Below are 27,248 nucleotides of genomic sequence, written 5' to 3' on the forward strand. Positions count from 1 at the left end.
CAGGCAAGAACACTGGAGTGGGTTGCCATTGCCTTCTCCGAGCAAAAGGCTATTTACTTCTAAAAGTTCCCCAAAGTAGACACTATATAATCTCCCCTTGCCCAACGATCATTACTAAGATACACTGCTTCTAGTGCTAAACTGTATAGCAATAACACACAAAATCTGGAGACAGACTGTGGAGTTGACTCCTAATTTCGCCACTCCGTAGCTGTATGAGTCTTAGGTCATACAGCTTACTTAACTCTGACTGCCTTAATTTCTTCTTCTATAAAACAGGAAAAGCAACCCATTCTTTACTGGGTTACAGTAAGGGTGAAGTGAGGTATAAAGTATGTGTAAAAGGGCTTAGAGCAATGTTTGGACACACAGCAAGTGCAATATATATTTGCTATTACTTAGTAATTTGTAAGCTAATGTGTTAATTATATACCATGTGCTATGATAAGCACTTATATTACATTTTTTTTCCTAGCAAAATCCCTACTATACAGATGACAAGGGTTGAAAAGGGCTTTCAAAGGTAATACTACCTGTCATACTGCTATGAAGTGACGGAAACAGGATGCAAACCCAAGTATTTCTGGATACAAAGCCAGAGCTCTTTACTTTTCATAATGGATTCACCTCAACCGTTTTCTCGCCAGGGCTAGTGACAAACAGGCAAAATCAAGCATACCATTCTTCTCCCTGATCCCAGAGGAAGTTGTACAAACCTCCCTTTCGGAACACAGCCCTTTGCACAGTTACTATCGACAGCAAAGTCGGTATGAGGAATAATATCAACTGGACATCCTTGCTATTTATAAACCGTCTCTCATACAAAAAGAGGGGGAGTCTTATTTAAGGAAGATAGCTTTTATTACTCCATAATCAAACTATGATGAACCACAGGTAAAACAATTTTATATGTAAGGTTAGAGAAATATTTCTTTAAGAAAACTATTACTTGATTTAAATAAAATCTAAGTCTCTTGTAAAAACAAAAAACGGTTTCCATACTTCTGCAGAGTCCCAGGCTTCTACAAACATAAGCTGCAACTCAGAGAAGGCAAAGTCAGTTGCCTCATACTCCAGTTTCAATCAGGAACAACTTTGCTTTTTATCTTTTCTACAGGTAGAACAGAGGTTCTTCATAAATTTCATTTAGGAGGGAAAGGTTTCTACTGCTGAATACTGACACTAAGAAACACTATTCTATAAGATACTTGGAATTCACTAAAGTATTATAAACCCAGAGTTTCAAAACATTGAAAAAATGTTTCTCTATGATCAAGGACAAAGTACTATTTATTCTGAACTAAATCAGAGTCAATAAAATCTATTGGGTAACTTGGAGTATAATAACTGACTACATGATGCTCCAATTACTGAATACTAATAATTCCAACCAGAAGACTATCTGCCAGAGACTAATCTGGTCACATCTCTAGTCCCTGTCCTGACTTAATTCCTCCTTCTAGTTATATTGGCTACTCTCTTCCACTACCATAGGCTAAAAGTATGTTCTGTTTAACTCCCAAAGACAGCTTTTAAAATGGCAGGGTGGCACAAAGAGACAAGGTCACCAAGATGGCTATTTCTATAACCATTCAGTCAAACTGTGGTCAGTGGAAATATCTGTCAAACAAAATAACCACCCTACTTGAACTTTACCCAGAACTACAAAGTGCTTATGGACAAAAATTATGATAAAGTCTTTGGGTAGCTTAACTATATTCTCAAAAATAACAATGGGGAACAGTTAAGAATATTATGTAATACAAAAACTCAGTGGAATATTACATAACCAATAACTAAAAATATTATGAGGCAACAAGGGAAAGCTTTTGAAATTCTGAATTCTTAGTAAGGTTATAATTAATTATTCATACAACTATGTAGAACGTGAACATACAGAATAATATATGTAGTACTGAAGTAAAACGCCAGGATAGTGAGTGAAAATTTTTCCTTCTTTAAAAATTTCCCCCAAAGTAGTAAAGGCTCAGAGAGAAGAGACTCCAAGAAAGAGAGAAAAAGAAAACGGCTCAGGACGGATGGAAATCCACACAAAAATTTAGAAATGATCAAATATTCAAAGAGAGTAGGATGAGTAGAAATCCAACGAACGATGGGTACACAAACCCAGAGAAAGAGGTTGAAATCCACAGAGTAACCAACAGAGAGAGAAACGGACCAACAGACACCAGAGTTATAATGGGAAAATAAATTTGAGGGGTTGCCAGACAGGTAAGCCTTTGGGTGTTACCATAAAAGGTTTGTTTGAAAGATTTGTTCTTCCCTTTCTGCTCTTTATCTTTGTGAGAAGTAGATGAGTTAGTATTTGTAAAACACTAAAACAGTGCCTGGCATATAGGGAAAGCTATATACATATATATATATAATTTTTTCTTTTCAATTATGGTTTATTAGTAGGATATTGAATGTAGTTTCCCGAGCTATACAACAGGACCTTGTTGATTATTCAGGGAAAGCTATATCAATTAAGCAATCAAAAGATGTTCAAGGGGTTTTGTAGGGAGGCCTGTGCAAATGAATCCCCACGCAATTCAGTGGTTCATGGAACAAATAATCCTGACCTTTATTTATTCTCCTCTGTGGGGTATTATAATGTCTAGCATCTAATAACAAAACCCATAGGGATGCAAAATTCCATTATAATGGTGCTGTGAACATAACAGATGCTCCATAATTTTATTTGGAAAGGGGCAGGAAAAAGAAATGACATGTCAAAACAGGTAAGATCAAAGATGTAACAGGCAGTTTGTAGGTTAAAAAAAAAAGGTAGCATGAACCAAGTAAAGGGCTTAGGAAATAAAAGAGCTCAAATACTTACGAGGGCTTATAATCCCTAAAACAAGCAAATGGATCATTTAAACTTGGGGGAAAAAATTGAGAAAACACCTAAGAAATGAGAGTCACTAAAGGGCCAATTTGCTAATTATGGTTGTTAAAACCTTAGCTATGACACACACACACACATACATACATACACATGTAACAATTATATATCTGTAGGTATGTACATCACAATCCTGGCTTAATACACAGGTACTTTCCCATATTATAGGCTCTGTCATGGAAAAAAAAAGATTTCTAAGGAAATAATCTAAATAAAATTCAATGGAAAATAACTAAATGGTACACTAGGAAATACGTGAAGTAAAAAAGAACTGGGCTAAAAATCAAGAGGTATTATGAATCGAAGGAATTTGGGAAGTATATGCATGGTATGTGGGCTTCCCTGGTAGCTCAGAGAGTAGAGAATCTGCCTGCAATGCAGGAGACCTGGGCTGGATTCCTGGAAGATCCTCTGGAGAAGGGAATAGCTACCCACTCCAGTATTCTTGCCTGGAGAATTCCATGGACAAAGGAACCCGATAGGCTACGGTCCATAGCGTCTCACATGACTGAGTGACTCAAACACACATGAAGAAACACATACACAGAAGGGTCTAAAATATTAAATGAACTTATTCAAAGTGATGTTAATTTAGCCAAAGAGTTTAAGTGCTTATTACTTGTCTTCCCTCTTCACCCAAACCAGTGAAGGAAGAATGTAAAGAAAAGACTGAATCTGGGAAGGAGGAACAGTGAACAGACAGAAAGAAAAAGACCATGGCAAAACTGAGGAAAACGATTTTCTATGATTCCAACTCCAGTGAGTATAAGGTATTAGTCACTGTATCTTTTAAAGAGAAAATCCAAGGGTAGGAGGCTAAGGGGAGTTCAAAGCAGATCTTCTTTCCTTATCCTTTGCTTTTACTGAATTAAATGTGATAATAAATAGTGATCACTTACAAGAAGTTCTGTAATATTACATCTTTTCCAACTTTTTAATGCAATCTATCCCTAGAACAGGTTAAACTTGCTCCTAATGTTTAAGTCTCATTCCGGTCCAAAGTCTTCCTGCTTCCTATTCCCCTGCAATACTTCCAACTTCAACAAACTGACATCATTTTCCTCCCTCCAACAAACACGTAAACTATCACGGGCTCTGGGAGCACGTAAGAAAGACGAAAGTTTTTGAAATATAGAACTTTAGAGCTAAAGAAGAAAATTCTTAAAAATTATTCCCCTCTATCATTTCATTAGGGATTTCCCTTGTGGCTCAGTGGTAAAGAATCCATCTGCCAATGCAGGAGACATGGGCTCGATGCCTGGGTCTGGAAGATCCCCTGGAGAAGGAAATAACAACCCACTCCAGTATTCTTGCCTGGGAAATCCCATGGACAGAGGAGCTGACGGGCTACACTCCATGGGGTCACAAAAGAGTCGGACATGACTTAGTGACTAAACAACGACATCATTTCATGAACATTTTCCTGTAAAGATATTCAATAATCATATTGTGAAGTTAGAAAAACTAGGACATGTGTTTTGGAATTCTTCCATTCAATAAGCAAAGCTGTTTTGATGGGAGGACAGGATACAAACTTTTCCTAGAAGACTATCAAGTCAATCACAATATTCGGTAAACACATCCTAAAGACCTACCTTTTCACCACTTGAGTAGAAGAAATAACGCAATCGGACTATGTTACAGTGATCTAGCTTTCTCATGATCTGGAGCTCTCGGTTCTGAAAAGGAAACACATGAAAATATTTTTTAAAGGCTACCTGCTATTCATATTGACTAAGATACTTCTGAAATAACATTAAGCACTTCAAAAAGCAGGCCACAAATATGTTACTAAAAGGTAACATCCATATATTACTAAAAAGTATCACCAGTCGGACCATTGCTCTGCAGTAAGATAAATACAGAAATAGAAAATAAGTGTTCAGAATCTTTTATTGCAATTTGAAAGAACAATTTTACAACCATGAGTCTTGCAGTTAAAAGTAGGGCCTATATTTCCCTAAGTTTCACTTTTCTCATAATTCATTTTTATTGTATTGCATAAAAATACCAATCTTCAATGAACTGAAAAATTTTAAAACTGTTACCTCACTACAAATAGCTTTAGAAGGACTGGTTTATGTATGCAAGAGATATTTGAAATGAGTTGTTATTACCATAATTTTCTGCAACTATAATAATAATCAACTTCTCATCAAACAAATGAGTAATGGGTACAAAGAAAACTCTCACATGCCCTGTTTTCCAAAATGCAGTGAAAAATCTAAGTTAGCCCTATTAGAAGGGCTCAGTTGCTAGAGTTAAAATATGATATACTAGAAGGTGTACAGTCTGGAAAATTTATAGATAACACAAATAATTTTTCCTTTGGGGAGTTTCAAAGTTATGCTTCAAGAAAATAAAACATTAAACAATATGACAACTTTCCCAACACAGCAACACAAATTTGAGGAGTACATATTAATATATATATATATAAATAAAGACATTAACTGTCAGAAATCTAGTTAACAAAGTCCAAAATATATAACACAGAAAAAGAATACCAAAATACTAGCTAAATGGACAGAAATATAAAATCTCTGTTAAAACGATGATTTAGAAGAACTACAATCATAAAGTACATACCTGGGAATTTGGAAGATAAATGCTATTATGTTTAGAAAATAAGGCCAAAATAAAGGGGCTGGGGATGTATTATAGCCAAAAGGTCCAATAAGCAGAACTGTCTTAGAGCAGAGTGGGCTCCAGCTCTTGGAAGATGACAGTACAAATAAACAAACATTCCTCTTCCCTAGAAACTTTCAGTAAACTTCATGATGGTTCTAGCATGTTCTCTAAAAGGAAATAGGAAACTTAAGATGACTCTCCTTCTGACTCTTTAAACAGAGTACAAGAGCTGGGCTTATGTATACAGTGATACTTAAAATACTTTTTATAAAACATCTATCTTTCATTCCATTACTTGTTACGTTTATAGCTGAAAGCAATAAGCAAAGAAACTCAAGACAGTGCAGGATACTCACTTTAACAAGGATAACACATAGTATCAGACTCTGAGTTCTGACTATTATAGATGACAGAAAATTTTACAAATTTCAAAACTGTCCATTTTCTATTCCAATTGAGCTGTTTTTTGAAGTATGTCTATACTCTGTCAATTCACATCTAGGTAGCTACTTTTGTGGGAGAACTGCTACTAAGTTAAGACTCCTCTCAGATATTGTTTTTTTAACATCGACGGATATATTAAAATAAGCTATTTTCCCAGACCCAGTAACCAAGGTAACAGAGAACTATTAAATGAAATTTCCACGTAATGGAATTTGTATTAAGACTATGCATATAGGGCTTCCCCGGTGGCTAAGCAGTAAAGAATCCGCCTGCAATGCAGGAGATGCAAGAGACGTGGGTTCCATCCCTGGGTTGGGAAGATCCCCTGGTGGAGGGCACGGCAACCCACTAGAGTATTTTTGCCTGGAGAATCCCATGGACGGAGGATCCTGGTGGGCTACAATCTAAAGGGTCACAGATAATTAGACACAACTGAAGTGACTGAGCGTGTACACATATACTATGTATATGATCCTTTATCCAAAAGAATATAACTGAAGAAAGTATAAGGACTCAAATATTTATCTACCCTTACTTCCTGTTCATATTCTACTATTTTTGAAAGGAGGCTTAAATTTTCTCATTTTACAATTGCACTCATCTCACATGCTAGTCAAGTAATGCTCAAAATTATCCAAGCCAGGCTTCAGCAATAATGAACCATGAACTTCCAGATGTTCAAGCTGGTTTTAGAAAAGGCAGAGGAACCAGAGATCAAATTGCTAACATCCACTGGATCATGGAAAAAGCAAGCGAGTTCCAGAAAAACATCTATTTCCGCTTTATTGACTATGCCAAAGCCTTTGACTGTGTGAATCACAGTAAACTGTGGAAAATTCTGAAAGAGATGGGAATACCAGACCACCTGACCTGCCTCTTGAGAAACCTGTATGCAGGTCAGGAAGCAACAGTTAAAATTGGACATGGAACAACAGACTGGTTCCAAACAGGAAAAGGAGTACGTCAAGGCTGTATATTGTCACCCTGCTTATTTACCTAATATGCAGAGTACATCATGAGAAACACTGGGCTGGAGGAAGCACAAGCTGGAATCAAGACTGCCGGAAGAAATATCAATAACCTCAGATATGCAGATGACACCACCCTTATGGCAGAAAGTGAAGAACTAAACAGCCTCTTGATGAAAGTGAAAGAGGAGAGTGAAAAAGTTGGCTTAAAGCTCAACATTCAGAAAACGAAGATCATGGCTTCCAGTCCCATCACTTCATGGCAAGTAGATGGGGAAACAGTGGAGACAGCGGCAGACTTTATTTTTCTGGGCTCAAAAATAACTGCAGATGGTGACTGCAGCCTTGAAATTAACAGATGCTTGCTCCTTGGAAGGAAAGTTATGACCAACCTAGACAGCATATTAAAAAGCAGAGACATTACTTTGCCAGCAAAGGTCCATCTAGTCAAAGCTACGGTTTTTCCAGTAGTCATGTATGGATGTGAGAGTTGGGCTATAAAGAAAGCTGAGTGCCAGAGAACTGATGCTTTTGAACTTTGGTGTTGGTGAAGACTCTTGAGAGTCCCTTGAACTGTGAGGAGATCCAACCAGTCCATCCTAAAGGAAATCAGTCCTGAATATTCACTGGAAGGATGGATGCTGAAGCTGAAAACTCCAATACTTTGGCTACCTTCTGTGAAGAACTGACTCATTTGAAAAGACCCTAATGCTGAGAAAGACTGAAGGCAGGAGGAGAAGGGGATGACAGAGGATGAGATGACTGGATGGCAACACCGACTCAATGGACATGAGTTTGAGTAAACTCTGGGAGTTGGTGATGGACAAGGAGGCCTGGTGTGCTGCAGTCCATGGGGTTGCAAAGAGTCAGACATGACTGAGCGACTGAACTGAACTGAACTGTCCTCCATAGGCTGAAAGTTTCATGAGGTTAAAAACTTTGCTATTCTTATTCACTGCCATATCCTTAATATTGCAAATGATGCTTGGCACAGAAAAGGTACACTATATTTATAGAATAAATTTTTTCTGTAGAATTAGGATGTCATCATACACTAATAAAGAATGACTCAGTAAAAAGTTAGGCTTGGGATAGTTGTGTATTAAATGTATCTTAGGCATAAGGTTTGTCTAATATTGGCTTGATTAATACTTTAAAAATTGCTCTGTGAAATTTATCTTTTGGATCTTTTCAGTTCAGTCACTCAGTCATGAAGTAATGGGACCAGATGCCAGGGAGGAATAAACAATATATTTTCATGTAAAGTAAAAGGACAGATCATGATAGAGAGAAGGGGCTATTATTTTAGATAGGAAAGTCAGAGCAGATCTCACAAAGAAGGTTAAGATCTAAAGACAAATCTGAATCATATGAAGATGAGAACCATGTGAGGCTATGGGGGGGAAGCATTACAGTTATAGGGAACTTCAAACACAAATGCCCAGAGGTGGGCTTGAAAGTGAAAGTCACGTAGTCGTGTCCGACTCTTTGCGACCCCTGGACTATACAGTCTATGGAATTTTCTAGGCCAGAATACTGGAGTGGGTAGCCTTTCCCTTCTCCAGGGGCTCTTCCCAACCCAGGGATTGAACCCAGGTCTCCCACATTGCAGGCAGATTCTTTACCAGCTGAGCCACAAGAGAAGACCAGAGGTGAACTTGGCATATTCAAAAATAGCTAGAAGAATAATGTGATTTCACCACTGAGTAAAGGAAGAGGCAGGAAACAAGTACGGAGAGACAGGCAGGACAGTATGTCATATTAACTCTAATGAAACTGAATTCTAAACTAAATGAAAGGAAAGCCAAAGCGGGCAAGCAAATGACATAATCTAATTCACCTTTTTAAATGATCATTTTAAAACTAAAAATAAATTTGGGGGAGAAAGTGGATCACAAGTTGTTTTTTGTTTGACAGTGTATCAAGAGTTCTATTTGAAATCCTAATATTAGACATCCAAGTAACAATACTGAGGCTCAAGGCAGAAATCTGAGCTGGAAATCTGTGTCTAGGAATCATTTGTATAAAGGGGACTCAAAGCAAGAGGACCTAATAACATCACCTAGGGAAGAAGTTTAGACAAATACACACACACACTCATATATCTGTATCTCTCTGCCAACCTATCTATCCATCTATCCATCCATCCATAGGTATGAAAAGGAGTATATCAAGTGGAGCAATCGATAAAGTAGTATAAAAAACAAGAGGTTACCATACAGGCCAAATGAAATAAGTTTTCAGAAAAAGGCACTGACCATTTATAGCAAAAGCTGCTAAATAAGAAATTAAGATGAAAACATGACAAATGGATATGGCAAATGCAGGATGTTAGTGACTCTTACAAGTGTGATTTCAGTGGTGATAAAAGTCTGACTAGAGTGAATTAAATTGGGGTTGGGAAGGAGACACAGGGAAATAACTAAAAAGTCAGAAGGTTCAAAAAGAAATGATTTTCAGCTCTAGCAGAATGAACAGATCAGCAAATTTGCTCCCAAAACACATATAAAAAGAACTGTATTGTAGAAAACAATCATTTCAGGGCTCTGGAAACCAACCAAAAGCAACAACAAATCAAGAAGCATTTATTCAAGAAACATAGCTAAGACACTGGAGTTAAGACAGTGGGGTCCGGTGATCTTCTTGCTAGTGACCTCCCCTCTCAATCACCTCTCAGCTCAGCTACAGCTCTGCTACCCTGAGAATGCAACACCAGGTGGGGAAAATGACAGACTGGCAGAACATTAAGGAATACAAAGGGAGATCTTAGAAATGAAAGAGGCTAAATAAACTCTCTACATAGCCCTGTGCTGATTTACAGGCTGTGCACACATGGGAGATCCAAGAGGGCCTTCAAGAAAGTAAATGCTGAGGCTGACTTAAAAACTGTCTGAATTTCAAATGTATTTCCCAACCCATGAACAGAATCATCTAATAAATGATGGAAGCTTTATAAATTCAAAATATTTGAACACAATCTCTAACCAATAACTGGCTGGTCACTAAGCAATGCAGACAAAGAGTCAAATCCTAAGAAATCAGGCTAAAAAATGAAAACTTGAATAAAAATTTAACACAGATTTCAGGGGTTTCAAACTGGCAGAAAACGAGTCTAGATTAGATGCAGGTAAATTGCAAAAAAAAAAAAAAAAAAAAGGAAAAGAAAGAAAACTCCCAAAACAAAACAACAAGTTTCAGGAGGATAAAAAAAATGTTAACAGAATCCAGAGTTCTACAATATATTATCTAAAATTTTTCACTGTCTAAAAAAATTGTGAGACATGCAAACAATAGGGAAAGCTGATTTATACTCAAGTTAAGAAAGAAAAGGAGCCAATAGACATTGACTCTGGGTGGACACAGCCATTGGATTTAGCAGACAAGAATAAAAAACTGTTATTATGTTCAAAGAATATTAAGCTTCTCAACACTAGACTAGCCTTGACAATGAGTTTTTATATTTGACACCAAAAGCAAAGGCAATAAAAACAAAAGTAAGCAAATGGGACTATCTCAAATTAAAAAACTTCTGCAGAACAAAGGAAATCATCAACAAAATGAAAAGACAACCTATGAAATGGGATAAAACATTTGCAAATCATGTATTAGATAAGGGGTTAATATTCAAAATGTAAAGAACTCATACAACTTAATAGGAAAAAAAAACTTCAAATAATCTAAATTTAAAATGGTTAAAGGACTTGAACAGACATTTTCCCAAAAAAGACATACAGATGGCCAACAAAACATGAAAAGATGGCTTAACATCACTAATTATCAGGGAATGTGAATCAAAACCCCACCTGTTAGAATGGATATTATTAAAAAGGGGCAAGAAATAACCAATGTTGGTTAGAATGTACAGAAAGAGAACCCTGGAAATGTACACTGGTGCGGCATCTACAGAAGATAATAGTACACTGGTGGACGTACTATTGGTAGAAATGTACACTGGTGCAACCACTCTGGAAAACAGTATGGAAGTTTCTCAAAGTACTAAAAATAGAACTACCATAGGATCCAGCAATTCCATTACTGGGTATATACCCAAAGAAAATGAAATGACTAACTCACAGAGATACCCGTATTCCAAAGTGAACTGCAGTTATTATTTACAATAGCCAAGACATAGAAATAATCTAAGCATGCATCAACAATTGAGTGGATAAAGAAAATATGGTGTGTGTGCGCACACACATATATGTGTGAGAGAGAGGACTATGCCACAATTAAAAAGGATACCATGCCACCTACAGCAACATGGATGGATTTTGAGTGCATCATGCTAAATGAAATAAGTCATACAGAGAAAGACAAATATTGTATGATAACACTTAAATGTGGAATCTAAAAAAGCCCAACTCATATAAACAGACTAGAAAGGTGGCTACCAGAGGCTGGAGATTGGGGAAAAGGGGGAGGTGATCGAAGAATATAAACTTCAAATTATAACAGAAACAAGTTCTGAGAATTTCATAGTATGGTGACTATAGTTAATAATTCTATACTGTATATGTGAAGGCTGCTGAAATAGTAGACCTTAAATGTTCTCACTACAAAAAAGTAATAATAATTACAAGCTGTGATATGTTAGCAGATGCTATGATGTTAATCATTTTGCAGTACAAAACTGCATGAAATCAAAATGTTAACCTTAAAGTTACACAATATTATACATCAACTATATCTCAATAAAGCTGAAAAAATTAATATATACTAAATAAATATGTTCAAAGAATTAAAGAAATTGTCGATGACCACCTCACAACAAGTAGAAAATTTCAGTAAAGAAATATTAATATTGAAAACCTGGAAATACTAGAGCTGAAAAGTGTAGTAACAGAAGTAAAGGATTCACTACGGGCTCATGATAAGATTTAAGGTAACATTTTAAAATATCACACCTACTGAACAATCTAGAAATATGTATAAAGTTAATCAAAAAAAGACCTACCAAAAAACGGATACAGGCAATATCATCAGAAGAGAGGAAAAAATAAAAGAAAATATATTTGAAGAAGTAATTGTTGATAAGTTACCAAATCTGATGAAAAGCACTAATCTACTGAACCATGAAGCTTAATGAACTCCCAATAGGATAAATACAGAAAGATTCACACTGAGGAACACCCCTTTTGAACTGAAACCACAAAGGAAAAATAATGAAAGCAATAACAAAAAATGATTCATCACATACATGCAGAAAACAATATAATTAACAGCAGACTAATCATCAGCTTAACAGAGGGAAAAAAAGCAGTAAAATTAAAAAAAATTCAAAATGCAGAAAGAAAAAAAAAAGCTGTCAACCAAGAATGCTATATACAGAAAAATTACTTTTTAAATAGGAAAAGATTTTTTTTTTTAATTTCAGGCTAAAAGAAAAAGACACCAGAAGGTATTTCAAATACACAAGCACAAACAGGACCACTAGAAATGTTAAATATAAATGGGAAAATAGAAAAGATTATACATTTTCTCATTTCATCAGACACAAACTGTATGAAACAATTATGATAATAGTGTGTTATTACGCTTATAACAGAAATATGACAATAACAGCAGGAAGGAGAGAAGAGAAAATGAAGCTATATTGGAAAAAAAAAGTACTATATTACTCTGGAATTAAGTCAGTAACTAACCAGAAGCAGACTGTAATACATTGAAATGTACAATGCAATTCCTAAAGCAGCCACTAAGAAAATAATTATTTTAATATTAAAAATCAACACTGGACCCAAAATGGTACACTAAAAAACTTGTTCAACACAAAAGGAGGAAATAAATGAGAATGGAGGAACAAGAACAACGTGAGAGGACTTCCCTGGCGGTGCAGTGGATAAGAATCTCCCAAGCCATTGCAACGAGAAGCAACGAGAAGGCTACTGCAACAAAGAGTAGCCTTGCTTGCTGCAACTAGAGAAAGCCCGCCCAGAGCAACAAAGACCCAGCACAGCCAAACATAAATAAATAAATAAATAAATTTTAAAAATACATGAGAGATAGAGAAAACAAAAAGCAACATGGCAGGGGCAATTTCTTTCTATTTTTTGGAGGCTAATTACTTTACAATATTGTATTGGTTTTGCCATACACTGACATGGATCCACCAGGGGTGTACTTGTGTTTCCCATCCTGAACCCCCCTCCCCATCTCATCCCTCTGGGTCATCCCAGTGCACCAGCCCCAAGCACCATGTCTCACGCATCGAACCTGGACTGGCAAACCATTTCACATATGATAATATACATGTTTCTCCCAAACCATCGCACCCTTGCCCTCTTCCAGAGTCCAAAAAACTGTTCTATACATCTGTGTCTCTTTTGGTGTCTCGCATACAGGGTTATCGTTACCATCTTTCTAAATTCCATATATATGCGTTAGCATACACTTTGGTGTTTTTCTTTCTGGCTTACTTCACTCAGTATAATAGGCTCCAGTTTCATCCACCTCATTAGAACTGATTCAAATGCATTCTTTTTAATGGCTGAGTAATATTCCATTGTGTATATGCACTACCGCTTTCTTATCCATCTGTCTGCTGATGGACATCTAGGTTGCTTCCATGTCCTGCCTATTATAAACAGTGTTGCAATGAACATTTTGGGGTACACGTGTCTCTTTTGATTCTGGTTTCCTCAGTGTATATGCCCAGCAGTGGGATTGCTGGGTCATATGGCAGTTGTATTTCCAGTTTTTTAAAAAATCTCCACACTCTTCTCCATAGTGGTTGTACTAATTTACATTCCTACAAACAGTATAAGAGTGTTCCCTTTTCTCCACACCCTCTCCAGCATTTACTGCTTGTAAACTTTTGGATCGCAGCCATTCTGACTGGTATGAAATGGTACCTGATTGTGCTTTTGATTTGCATTTCTCTAATAATGAGTGATGTGAGCATCTTTTCATGTGTTTGTTAGCTATCTGTATGTCTTCTTTGGAGAAATGTTGGTTTAGTTCTTTGGCCTATTTTTTTATTGGGTCATTTATTTTTCTGGAATTGAGCTGCAGGAGTTTGTATATTTTTCAGATTAATTTTTTGTCAGGTGCTTCGTTGGCTATTATTCTCTCCCATTCTGAAGACTGTCTTTTCACCTTGTTTATAGTTTCCTTTGTTGTGCAAAAGCTTTTAATTTTAATTAGGTCCCTTTTGTTTATTTTTGCTTTTATTCCCAATATTCTGAGAGGTGGGTCATAGGGGATCCTGCTGTGATTTATGTCAGAGAGTGTTTTGCCTATGGTTTCTTTCCTCTAATACTTTTGGTTTCTGGCCTTATGTTTAGATCTTTAATCCATTATGAGTTTATTCTTGTGTATGGTGTTAGAAAGTGTTGTAGTTTCATTTTTTTTACAAGTCGTTGACCAGTTTTCCCAGCACCACTTGTTAAAAAGATTGTCTTTTCTCCATTGCATATTCTTGCCTTCTTTGTCAAAGATAAGGTGTCCACAGGTGCGTGGATTTATCTCTGGGCTTTCTGTTTTGTTCCATTGACCTATATTTCTGTCTTTGTGCCAGTACCATACTGTCTTGATGACTGTGGCTTTGTAGGAGAGCCTGAAGTCAAGCAGGTTGATTCCTCCTGTTCCAGTCTTCTTTCTCAAGATTGCTTTGGCTGTTTGAGGTTTTTTGTATTTCTATACAAATTCTGAAATTATTTGTTTTAGCTCTGTGAAAAATACCATTGGTAGCTTGATAAGGATCACATTGAATCTATAGATTGCTTTTGGTAGTATAGTCATTTTCACTATATTGATTCTTCAGATCTATGAACACGGTATATTTCTCCATCTATTTGTGTCTTCTTTGATTTCTTTCACCACTGTTTTACAGTTTTCTATATATAGGTCTTTTGTTTCTTTAGGGAGATAAATTCCTAAATATTTTATTCTTTTCATTGCAATGATGAATGGAATTGTTTCCTTAATTTCTCTGCCTTCTGTTAGTGTATAGGAATGCAAGGGATTTCTGTGTGTTGATTTTATATCCTGCAAATTTACTATATTGATTGATTAGCTCTAGTAATTTTCTGGTGGAGTCTTTAGGGTTTTCTATGTATAGGATCACATCATCTGCAAACAGAGTTTTACTTCTTTTCCAATCCAGATTCCTTTCATTTCTTTTTCTGCTCTGACTGCTATGGCCAAAACTTCTAAAACTATGTTGAATAGCAGTGGTGAGAGTGGGCACCTTTGTCTTGTTCCCAACTTCAGGGGAAATGCTTTCAATTTTTCACCATTGAGGATAATGTTTGCTGTGGGTTTATCATATGTGGTTTTTCTTATGTTATATTCTTTCTATTCCTGCTTTCTGAAGGGTTTTTTTTTTTTTTAAATCATGAATGGATGTTGAATTTTGTCAAAGGCTTTCTCTGCATCTATTGAGATAGTCATACGGCTTTTATTTTTCAATTTGTTAATGTGGTGTATTACATTGATTGATTTGCAGATATTGAAGAATCCTTGCATCCTTGGGATTAAGCCCACTTGGTCATGATGTATCATCTTTCTAATATGTTGATGGCTTCTGTTTGCTAGAATTTTGTTAAGAATTTTTGCATCTATGTTCATCAGTGATATTGGCCTGTAGTTTTCTTTTTTTGTGGCATCTTTGTCAAGTTTTGGTATTAGGGTGATGGTGGCCTCGTAGAATGAGTTTGGAAGTTTACCTTCCTCTACAATTTTCTGGAAGAGTTTGAGTAAGATAGGAGTTAGGTCTTCTCTAAATTTTTGGTAGAATTCAGCTGTGAAGCCATCTGGACCTGGGCTTTTGTTTGCTTGTAAGATTTCTGATTGAAAGTGAAGTCGCTCAGTCGTGTCTAACTCACTGCGACCCAGTGGACTGTAGCCCACCATGCTCCTCTGTCCATGGGATTTTCCAGGCAAGAGTACTGGAGTGGGTTGCCATTTCCTTCTCCAGAGGATGTTCCCGACCCAGGGATCAAACCCAGGTCTCCCGCATTGTAAGCAAGACGCTTTACCGTCTGAGCCACCAGGGAAGTCCTGGTTACAGTTTCAATTTACGTGCTTGTGACAGACATATAGATCAACGGAACAAAATAGAAAGCCCAGAGATAAATCCACACACATATGGACACCTTATCTTTGACAAAGGAGGCAAGAATATACAATGGAGTAAAGACAATCTCTTTAACAAGTGGTGCTGGGAAAACTGGTCAAATACTTGTAAAAGAATGAAACTAGATCACTTTCTAACACCACACACAAAAATAAACTCAAAATGGATTAAAGATCTAAATGTAAGACCAGAAACTATAAAACTCCTAGAGGAGAACATAGGCAAAACACTCTCAGACATAAATCACAGCAGGATCCTCTATGATCCACCTCCCAGAATTCTGGAAATAAAAGCAAAAATAAACAAATGGGATCTAATTAAAATTAAAAGCTTCTGCACAACAAAGGAAAATATAAGCAAGGTGAAAAGACAGCCTTCGGAATGGGAGAAAATAATAGCAAATGAAGCAACTGACAAACAACTAATCTCAAAAATATACAAGCAACTTATGCAGCTCAACTCCAGAAAATAAACGACCCAATCAAAAAATGGGCCAAAGAACTAAATAGACATTTCTCCAAAGAAGACATACGGATGGCTAACAAACACATGAAAAGATGCTCAACATCACTCATTATTAGAGAAATGCAAATCAAAACCACAATGAGGTACCACTTCACACCAGTCAGAATGGCTGCGATCCAAAAATCTGCAAGCAATAAGTGCTGGGGAGGGTGTGGGGAAAAGGGAACCCTCCTACACTGTTGGTGGGAATGCAAACTAGTACAGCCACTATGGAAAACAGTGTGGAGATTCCTTAAAAATTGCAAATAGAACTACCTTATGACCCAGCAATCCCACTGCTGGGCATACACACCGAGGAAACCAGAATTGAAAGAGACACATGTACCCCAATGTTCATCGCAGCACTGTTTATAATAGCCAGGACATGGAAACAACCTAGATGTCCATCAGCAGATGAATGGATAAGAAAGCTGTGGTACATATACACAATGGAGTATTACTCAGCCGTTAAAAAGAATTCATTTGAATCAGTTCTGATGAGATGGATGAAACTGGAGCCAATTATACAGAGTGAAGTAAGCCAGAAAGAAAAACACCAATACAGTATACTAACACATATATATGGAATTTAGGAAGATGGCAATGATGACCCTGTATGCAAGACAGCAAAAACGACACAGATGTGTATAATGGACTTTTGGACTCAGAAGGAGAGGGAGAGGGTGGGATGATTTGGGAGAATGGCATTCTAACATGTATACTATCATGTAAGAATTGAATCGCCAGTCTATGTCTGACGCAGGATATAGCATGCTTGGGGCTGGTGCATGGGGATGACCCACAGAGATGTTATGGGGAGGGAGGTGGGAGGGGGGTTCATGTTTGGGAACACATGTAAGAATTAAAGATTTTAAAATTAAAAAAATAAAAAACTAATCTTAAAAAAAAAATTGATGTGCTTGTGATGGGTCTGTTAAGATTTTTCATTTCTTCCTGGTTCAGTTTTGGAAAGTTGCACTTTTCTAAGAATTTGTCCATTTCTTCCAAGCTATCCATTTTATTGGCATATAGTTGCTGATAGTAGTCTCTTATGATCCTTTGCATTTCTGTGTTGTCTGTTGTGATCTCTTCATTTTCATTTCTAATTTTGTTGACTTGATTTTTTTCCCTTTGTTTCTTGATGAGTCTGGCTAATGGTTTGTCAATTTTATTTATCCTTTCAAAGAACCAGCTTTTGGCTTTGTTGATTTTTGCTATGGTCTCTTTTGTTTCTTTTGCATTTATTTCTGCCCTAATTTTTAAGATTTCTTTCCTTCTACTAACACTGGGGTTCTTCATTTCTTCCTTTTCTAGTTGCTTTAGGTGTAGAGTTAGGTTATTTATTTGACTTTTTCCTTGTTTCTTGAGGTATGCCTGTATTGCTATAAACCTTCTCCTTAGCATTGCTTTTACAGTGTCCCATAGGTTTTCGGTTGTTGTGTTTTCATTTTCATTCATTTCTATGCATATTTTGATTTCTTTTTTGATCTGTTCTATGATTTGTTGGTTATTCAGCAGCGTGTTGTTCAGCCTCCATATGTTGGAATTTTTAATACTTTTTCTCCTGTAATTGACATCTAATCTTACTGTACTGTAGTCAGAAAAGATGCCTGGAATGATTTCAATTTTTTTTAATTTACCAAGGCTAGATTTATTGCCCAGGATGTGATCTATCCTGGAGAAGGTTCCATGTGCACTTGAGAAAAAGGTGAAATTCATTGTTTTGGGGTGAAATGTCCTATAGATATCAATTAGGTCTAACTGGTCTATTGTATCATTTAAAGTTTGTGTTTCCTTATTAATTTTCTGTTTAGTTGATCTATCCATAGGTGTGAGTAGGGTATTAATGTCTCCTACTATTATTGTGTTATTATTAATTTCCCCTTTCATACTTGTTAGGGGTGCTCCTATGTTGCATGCATATATATTTCCAGCCCTTCACTTTCAGTCTGTTGTGTCCCTTATTTCGAGGTGGGTCTCTTGTAGACAACATATATAGGGGTCTTGTTTTTGTATCCATTCAGCCAGTCTTTGTCTTTTGGTTGGAGCATTCAGCCCATTTACATTTAAGGTAATTATTGGTAAGTATGATCCCATAGCCATTTACTTTGTTTTGGGTTCGAGTTTACACACCCTTTCTGTGTTTCCTGTCTAGAGAAGATCCTTTAGCATTTGTTGGAGAGCTGGTTTGGTGGTGTTTGAGTTCTCTCAGCTTTTGCTTGTCTGTAAAGCTTTTGATTGCTTCTTCATATTTGAATGAGATCCTTGCTGGGTACAGTAATCTGGGCTGTAGGTTATTTTCTTCCATCACTTTAAGTATGTCCTGCCATTCCCTTCTGGCCTGAAGAGTTTCTATTGAAAGACCAGCTGCTCTCCTTATGGGAATCCCCTTGTGTGTTATTTGTTGTTTTTCCCTTGCTGCTTTTAATATTTGTTCTTTGTGTTTTATCTTTGTTAATTTGATTTATATGTATCTTAGGGTGTTTTGCCTTGGGTTTATCCTGTTTGGGACTCTGGGTTTCTTGGACTTGGGTGACTATTTCCTTCCCATTTTAGGAAAGTTTTCAAGCATTATCTTCTCAAGTATTTTCTCATGACCTTTTTTTTGTCTTCTTCTGGGACGCCTATGATTCGAATGTTGGGGTGTTTAACATTGTCCCAGAGGTCTCTGAGGTTGTCCTCATTTCTTTTAATTCTTTTTTCTTCTCTGCTTCATTGATTTCTACCATTCTACCTCACTAATCCTATATTCTGCCTCCATTATTCTACTGTCGGTTCCCTCCAGAGTGTTTCTGATCTCATTTATTGCATTATTCATTATATAGTGACTCTTTTTTATTTCTTTCAGGTCCTTGTTAAAACATTTCTAGCATCTTTTCGATCCTTGTCTCCAGGCTATTTATCTGTAACTCCATTTTGTTTTCAAGATTTTGGATCATTTTCATATCATTATTTGGAATTCTTTATCAGGTAGATTCCCTATCTCTTCCTCTTTTGTTTGGTTTGGTGGGCATTTATCCTGTTCCTTTACCTGCTGGGTATTTCTCTGCCTTTTAATCTTGTTTATATTGCTGTGTTTGGGGTGGCCTTTATCTTCCCTGTGTTGTTGGAGCATTTACATGGCATGTCTTTCTCTGGAACTTGTTGGCCCTTGGGTGGTGCTTGGTTTCAGTGTAGGTATGGAGGCATTTGATGAGCTCCTATCGATTAATATTCCCTGGAGTCAGGAGTTCTGTGGTGTTCTCAGGATTTGGACTTAAGCCTCCTGCCTCTGGTTTTCAGTCTTATTCTTACAGTAGCCTCAAGACTTCTCCATCTATACAGCACCGATGATAAAACATCTAGGTTAATGATGAAAAGTTTCTCCACAGTGAGGGACACCCAGAGAGGTACACAGAGTTACATGGAGAAAAGAGGGAAGAAGGAGATAGAAGTGACCAGGAGGAGAAGAGGGGGAATCAAAAGGGGCGAGAGTAAGCTAGCCAGTAATCACTTCCCTACGTGCTCTCCACAGTCTGGATCCCTCAGAGATGTTCATGGAGTTACACAGAGAAAAGAAGAGGGAGGAAGGAGACAAGAGGTGGCCAGGAGGATAAAAGGGGGAATCAAAAGGAGCCAGACAGATCCAGTCAATAGTCAGTTCCCTAGGTGTTCTCCATAACCCGGAACACACAAAGAGATTCAGAGTTGGGTAGAGAAGAGAAGGGGGAGGGAAGAGATAGAGGAGACCTGATGGAGAAAAGGGAGAGTCAAAGCGGGAGAGAGCAATCCAGCCAGTAATCTCACTCCCAAGTAAAAATGTGTACTGAAGATTAGGTTCTTAAAGGTACAAAATTGATAACAAATATCAAAAAGCAAAGATTAAAGATCTAGAGTAGAGGTTCAGTTCAGTTCAGTTCAGTTCAGTTGCTCAGTCATGTCTGACTCTTTGCGACCCCATGAATTGCAGCACGCCAGGCCTCCCTGTTCATCACCATCTCCTGGAGTTCACTGAGACTCATGTCCATCGAGTCCATGATGCCATCCAGCCATCTCATCCTCGGTCGTCCCTTTCTCCTCCTGCCCCCAATCCCCCCCAGCATCAGAGTCTTTTCCAATGAGTTAACTCTTCCCATGAGGTGCCCAAAGTACTGGACTTTCAGCTTTAGCATCATTCCTTCCAAAGAAATCCCAGGGCTGATCTCCTTCAGAATGGACTGGTTGGATCTCCTTGCAGTCCAAGGGACTCTCAAGAGTCTTCTCCAACACCACAGCTCAAAAGCATCGATTCTTTGGCGCTCAGCCTTCTTCACAGTCCAACTCTCACATCCATACATGACCACAGGAAAAACCATAGCCTTGACTAGATGGACCTTAGTCGGCAAAGTAATGTCTCTGTTTTTGTATATGCTATCTAGGTTGGTCATAACTTTTCTTCCAAGGAGTAAGCGTCTTTCAATTTCATGGCTGCAGTCACCATCTGCGGTGATTTTGGAGCCCCAAAAAAATAAACTCTGACACTGTTTCCACTGTTTCCCCGTCTATTTCCCATGAAGTGATGGGACCGGATGCCATGATCTTCATTTTCTGAATGTTGAGCTTTAAGCCAACTTTTTCACTCTCCAACATTCTCAAAAATACAATATTAAAGGAAAAAACAAAGTCACAAACATTATAAAATATATATCTATGAAGTTTTTGCTTTAAAAACTGGGTCTTTTTTTTCTGCAAAGTAATAGTAGGTTATAAAAATGAAAATTAAAGGAGTAATAGTTAGTGACTAAGTGAAGTCGCTCAGTCATATCCAACTCTTTGCAACCCCATGGACTGGTAGCCTACCATGATCCTCCATCCATGGGATTTTCCAGGCAAGAGTACTGGAGTGGGTTGCCATTTCCTTCTCCAGAGGATCTTCCCGACCCAGGGATCGAACCCGGGTCTCCCGCATTGTAGGCAGACACTTTACCATCTGAGCCACAAGGGAATAGAGGACTTTAAAATAAAAATTAAAAATTTTTTGATTAAAAAAATGACGATAGTAAAAATACATCTAGGACTTTCTCTGGTGTTGTTGTGGACAGTGTGGGGTCAGTTCATTTTCAGATAGTTCCTTGATCTGGCTTACTCTTCTGCAGGGGCAATTCCAATCAAATGAAAAACTATATAAAATACGATTAAACATACAATCAAAGGCAGGTTGTCGCACTAGATTAAGAAAAAGCAGCAAGCTCCAACTATATTCTTTTGGTAACAGGCATGCTTCATATTCAGATTCAAAGACAACAGCTTGAGCATAAAAACATGGGAAAAGATATATCATGCAAACAGCAACAAATGAGATCTGGAATGGCAATGTTATTAGCAGACAAAGTAAATTTTAAGAGAGCTAGAAATATTCCCATTTCTTGTAAGATAAAGCCTAAATCACTTCATAATCCAATCCCTCTTTATCAACTCAATCTTTTCCTCCATTCAAGGCCAATGTGGTAACTAGATCCCACTTCTCACTCTTCGAGTGTATCATTTCACTCCCAGTTCTAAGCCACTCATCACATTTAGCATGACTGGAATGTCTCTACCCTCCCTCCCTCCTACACACATGCTATCCATCCTTTAAGTTCCTATTAAACTCCCATCTCTTTCACAAGGCCATCTCCAGCTGCCCTGACTCACACTAATCTTTTCCAACATCTAAATTACTTAGCACCTAAGAATTAGTTTGGAATTTATTATATATAATCTCTTGGCTTTGTTTTACTTTACAACCATAGTTCAATACTATTATATAACATACTGCTTTTCTAAAAGTAGCTTATGAAAATCAGATATTATATCACTGGAGACATACACACAACTTGCCCAACTAGCTTACTCTAAGTGCCTGTAGAGCAAAATATGAATTTTGTCTCTATTAATACATCACCCACAGGGCTCTCAAGGCCTGGCCAAATTCACCTTATTTTCTAGACAGTGAAGTAGCCAGGGCTTCGTCTCTCACCTCTTTTCAGCTATCTCAATTACCTCTTCCAGTGTCAGGGCTTCAAGGCTGATGACTCCCAGTGCTATACTGCCAGACCAGACCATCTCTCCTGCGTACTCCAAAATCTTTGAGCCAACTGCCTACTTGACAGTTCCTCTAATGCACATCGTAATGTGACCCAGCATGAGCAGAATCCCTCATCTTCCTTAAACCCGTTCAACCGGTCTTGGTGTTGACAACTCTACCATTCCAGCTGTGCAGGCCCAAAATTCTGAAGTCGTGATTCTTCTCTCTCTCTGACCTCACCTTCAATTTGTCAAGAAATACTGTTGACTTCACCTACAAAATATATTCAAGATCACAACAACTGTACTCTGAAGCATTTAACATAAATGGAAATTTACATTTACACAAAAACCCTGCAGCTGAATGTTCACAGGTTTATTCAATAGCTACCAGATGTCTTTCAATGGGTGAATGGATAAACAAATTACGGTAAACCCATACTATGGAATACCAGTTAGTAATTAAAAAAAAAGAGAACTAACCATCGACACATGCAACAGCTTTAGTGAATCTATAGAGAATTATGCTGAGCAAACAAAGCCAATCTCAATAGGCTGTATATTGTATATGATTTCATTTATACAGCACTCTTGAAATAACATTAGAGAAATGGGGTACGGGTCACTGATCGTTGCACGGGGTTAAACTGGAGTTTAGGAGTGGAGAGATGGTGGGAGAGAAATGAGTATGGTCATGAAAGGGCAGAAGAGGGTCCTTGGTGGAATTGTTCCGTATCTTGACGTCGGTAAATACACAAACCTACACATATAATAAAACTGGGTAGAATTAAATACACACACACACATACAAAGTAGTATACGAAAATATGGAGAATGTGAACATTCTCCATATGGAGACTGCTGGATCACACTAATATCAATAATCCTGGTTGATACTGCACTATAGTTTTGCAAGATGTTATCAAATGAGTAAAACTGGGAAAGAGGTACAGTACTGTCTTAGTATTAACTGCATGGTTATCTACAACTATCTCAATATAAAAACTATGTATGTATGTGTACCTCCAGGATTTGATCATTTCTCAATACCTCCCTAGTGCAAGTCTATTTGGAGTCTTTTGCTTAAATTACTAAATAACTTCCTAAATGCTCTTTCAACCTCCTGTTACCTTCCATATGCTCAACAAAGTAGGCAGAGTGATCTTATATTCTAAAATGTAAGGTAGGGGATTTCCCTGGTGGTCTAGTGGTTTAGAATCTGCCTGCCAGTGCAGGGCACACAAGTTCGATTCCTGACCTGGAAATATTACATGTGCCATGAGGCAACTAATAAGCCCATGCACCAGAATCCACAAGCTCTAGCTACTGAAGCCTGCACACCTAGAGCCTGCACTCTGCAATGAGAGAAGCCACCAAAATGTGAAGCCCACGCACTGCAATTAGAGAGTAGCCCCTGCTCACCACATCTACAGAAACCCGGAGCACAGCAAAGATCTAAGTCAGACAGTGGTATCTCTCTTGATTAAAATCTCCAGTAGCTCCCCAGTCTGAACAGAGTGAAAGCCCAAAATCCTTACTATAGCTAACAAGGCTCCTACCAACTGCCCCCTCACACCCCTCACTATCCTCACTCAGTGACTTCACTGCTTGATGCTCCCTCATGCCCCACCTACTATACTGTCTCCCTGTTCCTCATGTACTTTAGAAACCCTGTAAGTTTTTGTATTTGCTATTCCCTCCATCTGGAACCACCTGCTCCTTAGTATCTAAATATCTAGTCCCTTTCACAGACTTCACTGTTTCCTCAAATACCACGTTGTTACACCTTAAGTACTCATTCTTAGCATTCCTTCTCTTTGCTTTTCCTCCTCTCTAGAACAGCAAACCATTGAAAATATTATATCTATTTCAGATATTTATTCATTATTGTCCACCTCTTCCCATTAATAGATTTTTGTTTTATACAATATTGTCTTATCCCCCAAACCTAGAACAAGACCCAAGACAGAAGAGGTACTCAATAATCAACTGTTGAATGATTTAAATTGATGACATAAAATAATACCTCTACTGACAAAAATGATACATCACAATGATGCAATTCATTGTAAGAAATTTCACGGCCAGTCAAAATAATGAAGGAGGAACTACAAAGATGAGTAAATTCTCAAATTATGAACCCCTCAACCCCTCACATCACAAAGACTCCGTCCCAATTCAGGAGGAAAAAGCTGTGATATCTACCTTCTTTAAAAATCACTCACCAACTTAACATTCAAGACAAGACATAGTAAAGGACCCCATACTCAAAGGGCAATGATGCAGGCCTGAAAATAAGCCCATTCGGCCAGGCTCTAGCCCATGAAAAAGTATATACATATTTCTTCATTGACATATACTCAATGAAAAAATATACTTATGTGTCAATGAAAGAAATATTCTTAAGAGTATATGTCAACAAAAGAACTCAGGAAGCTACAATTACCTTAATAAAGCCTTGCAAGATGCACTAATGTGCATGGAATTCTCCAGGCAAGAATACTGGAGTGGGTTGCCATGCCCTCATCCAGGGCTCTTCTCGACCCAGGATTGAACCTGGGTCTCTTGCAGTACAGGCAGACTCTTTTTACTGTCTGAGCCACCAGGGAAGGATGAGGTTAGAACTGGTTATTTCCCCTTCCTCTACTTGGAATTCTAGAGAAGGGTAGAGGTGGGCATTTTTTTCCTCCCAGTTCAGTTAGCTCTGATAGAATAGTTTTTGGTTTGTTTTTTTTTTTTTTAAGGGAAGTCTTAAGGAGAAGAGGGCTCTAGGTCCATTTTTAAATTACTACTTTTTTCTTCATCCTGCTTCCAGCAGATATTTTGTAGCTCTTCACTGGGAGAACCTGGTAGGTCTCTCGGAGGTAAAACTGAAAAAAGTGTGATGGTGGCACAGAAATCTCTGTGACCCTGGGTTAGGCAAAGATTCTTAGGTATTAACACCAGAGTGCACGCACACACACACACACACACACACACACACACACACACACAGAAAAATTAGATAAATTGGGTTTCATCAAAATGAAAAACACATGTGCTTCAAAGGAAACTATCAAGAAAGTTGAAAGACAACCTACAAACTGAAGAAAACATTTGTAAATTATACACCTGTAAAGAAAGGGTCAGTATCCAGAATTAAGAACTCTATTCAACAATGAAGAGATAAATAAATCTATTCTTTCTTTTTTTTTTTAGTTTTTATTTTTAAATTTTAAAATCTTTAATTCTTACATGCATTCCCAAACATGAACCCCCTCCCACCTCCCTCCCCATAACATCTTCCTGGGTCATCCCCATGCACCAGCCCCAAGCATGCTGCATCCTGCGTCAGTCATAGACTGGCGATTCAATTCACATGATAGTATACATGTTAGAATGTCATTCTCCCAAATCATCCCACCCTCTCCCTCTCCCTCTGAGTCCAAAAGTCCGTTATACACATCTGTGTCTCTTTCCCTGTCTTGCATACAGGGTCGTCATTGCCATCTTCCTAAATTCCATATATATGTGTTAGTATACTGTATTGGTGTTTTTCTTTCTGGCTTACTTCACTCTGTATAATCGGCTCCAGTTTCATCCATCTCATCAGAACTGATTCAAATGAATTCTTTTAACGGCTGAGTAATACTCCATTGTGTATATGTACCACAGCTTTCTTATCCATTCATCTGCTGATGGACATCTAGGTTGTTTCCATGTCCTGGCTATTATAAACAGTGCTGCGATGAACATTGGGGTACATGTGTCTCTTTCAATTCTGGTTTCCTCGGTGTGTATGCCCAGAAGTGGGATTGCTGGGTCATAAGGTAGTTCTATTTGCAATTTTTTAAGGAATCTCCACACTGTTTTCCATAGTGGCTGTACTAGTTTGCATTCCCACCAACAGTGTAGGAGGGTTCCTTTCTCCACACCCTCTCCAGCATTTATTGCTTGCAGATTTTTGGATCGCAGCCATTCTGACTGGTGTGAAGTGGTACCTCATTGTGGTTTTGATTTGCATTTCTCTAATAATGAGTGATGTTGAGCATCTTTTCATGTGTTTGTTAGCCATCCGTATGTCTTCTTTGGAGAAATGTCTATTTAGTTCTTTGGCCCATTTTTTGATTGGGTCGTTTATTTTCTGGAGTTGAGCTGCATAAGTTGCTTGTATATTTTTGAGATTAGTTGTTTGTCAGTTGCTTCATTTGCTATTATTTTCTCCCATTCCGAAGGCTGTCTTTTCACCTTGCTTATATTTTCCTTTGTTGTGCAGAAGCTTTTAATTTTAATTAGATCCCATTTGTTTATTTTTGCTTTTATTTCCAGAATTCTGGGAGGTGGATCATAGAGGATCCTGCTGTGATTTATGTCTGAGAGTGTTTTGCCTATGTTCTCCTCTAGGAGTTTTATAGTTTCTGATCTTACATTTAGATCTTTAATCCATTTTGAGTTTATTTTTGTGTGCGGTGTTAGAAAGTGATCTAGTTTCATTCTTTTACAAGTGGTTGACCAGTTTTCCCAGCACCACTTGTTAAAGAGATTGTCTTTACTCCATTGTATATTCTTGCCTCCTTTGTCAAAGATAAGGTGTCCATATGTGTGTGGATTTATCTCTGGGCTTTCTATTCTTAAATAAGCAAAGGAAGGACTTCTGGTCTCCAGTTTGGCATAGAAGCTTGGAATTTGTCTCTCCCACCTTCATAAGAGCGGAACA

At 37.7% G+C, this 27,248-nt stretch overlaps 1 protein-coding gene across 6 annotated transcripts in view; it reads right to left on the reverse strand.

Moving 5' to 3' along the window:
* Positions 1 to 27,248, reverse strand: part of GSK3B (glycogen synthase kinase 3 beta) — a 218,976-nt gene that overhangs the window by 95,220 nt on the left and 96,508 nt on the right. For all 6 annotated transcript variants that reach the window (XM_012178649.5, XM_060417607.1, XM_012180332.5 and 3 more), the window contains exon 3: positions 4,501 to 4,584. In XM_012178649.5, the coding sequence (XP_012034039.1) occupies positions 4,501 to 4,584 (84 nt within the window). The remainder of the gene's footprint in view (positions 1 to 4,500; positions 4,585 to 27,248) is intronic.

This window comes from Ovis aries, chromosome 1 (genome assembly GCF_016772045.2).
Source record: "Ovis aries strain OAR_USU_Benz2616 breed Rambouillet chromosome 1, ARS-UI_Ramb_v3.0, whole genome shotgun sequence".
Lineage (NCBI taxonomy): Eukaryota > Metazoa > Chordata > Mammalia > Artiodactyla > Bovidae > Ovis > Ovis aries.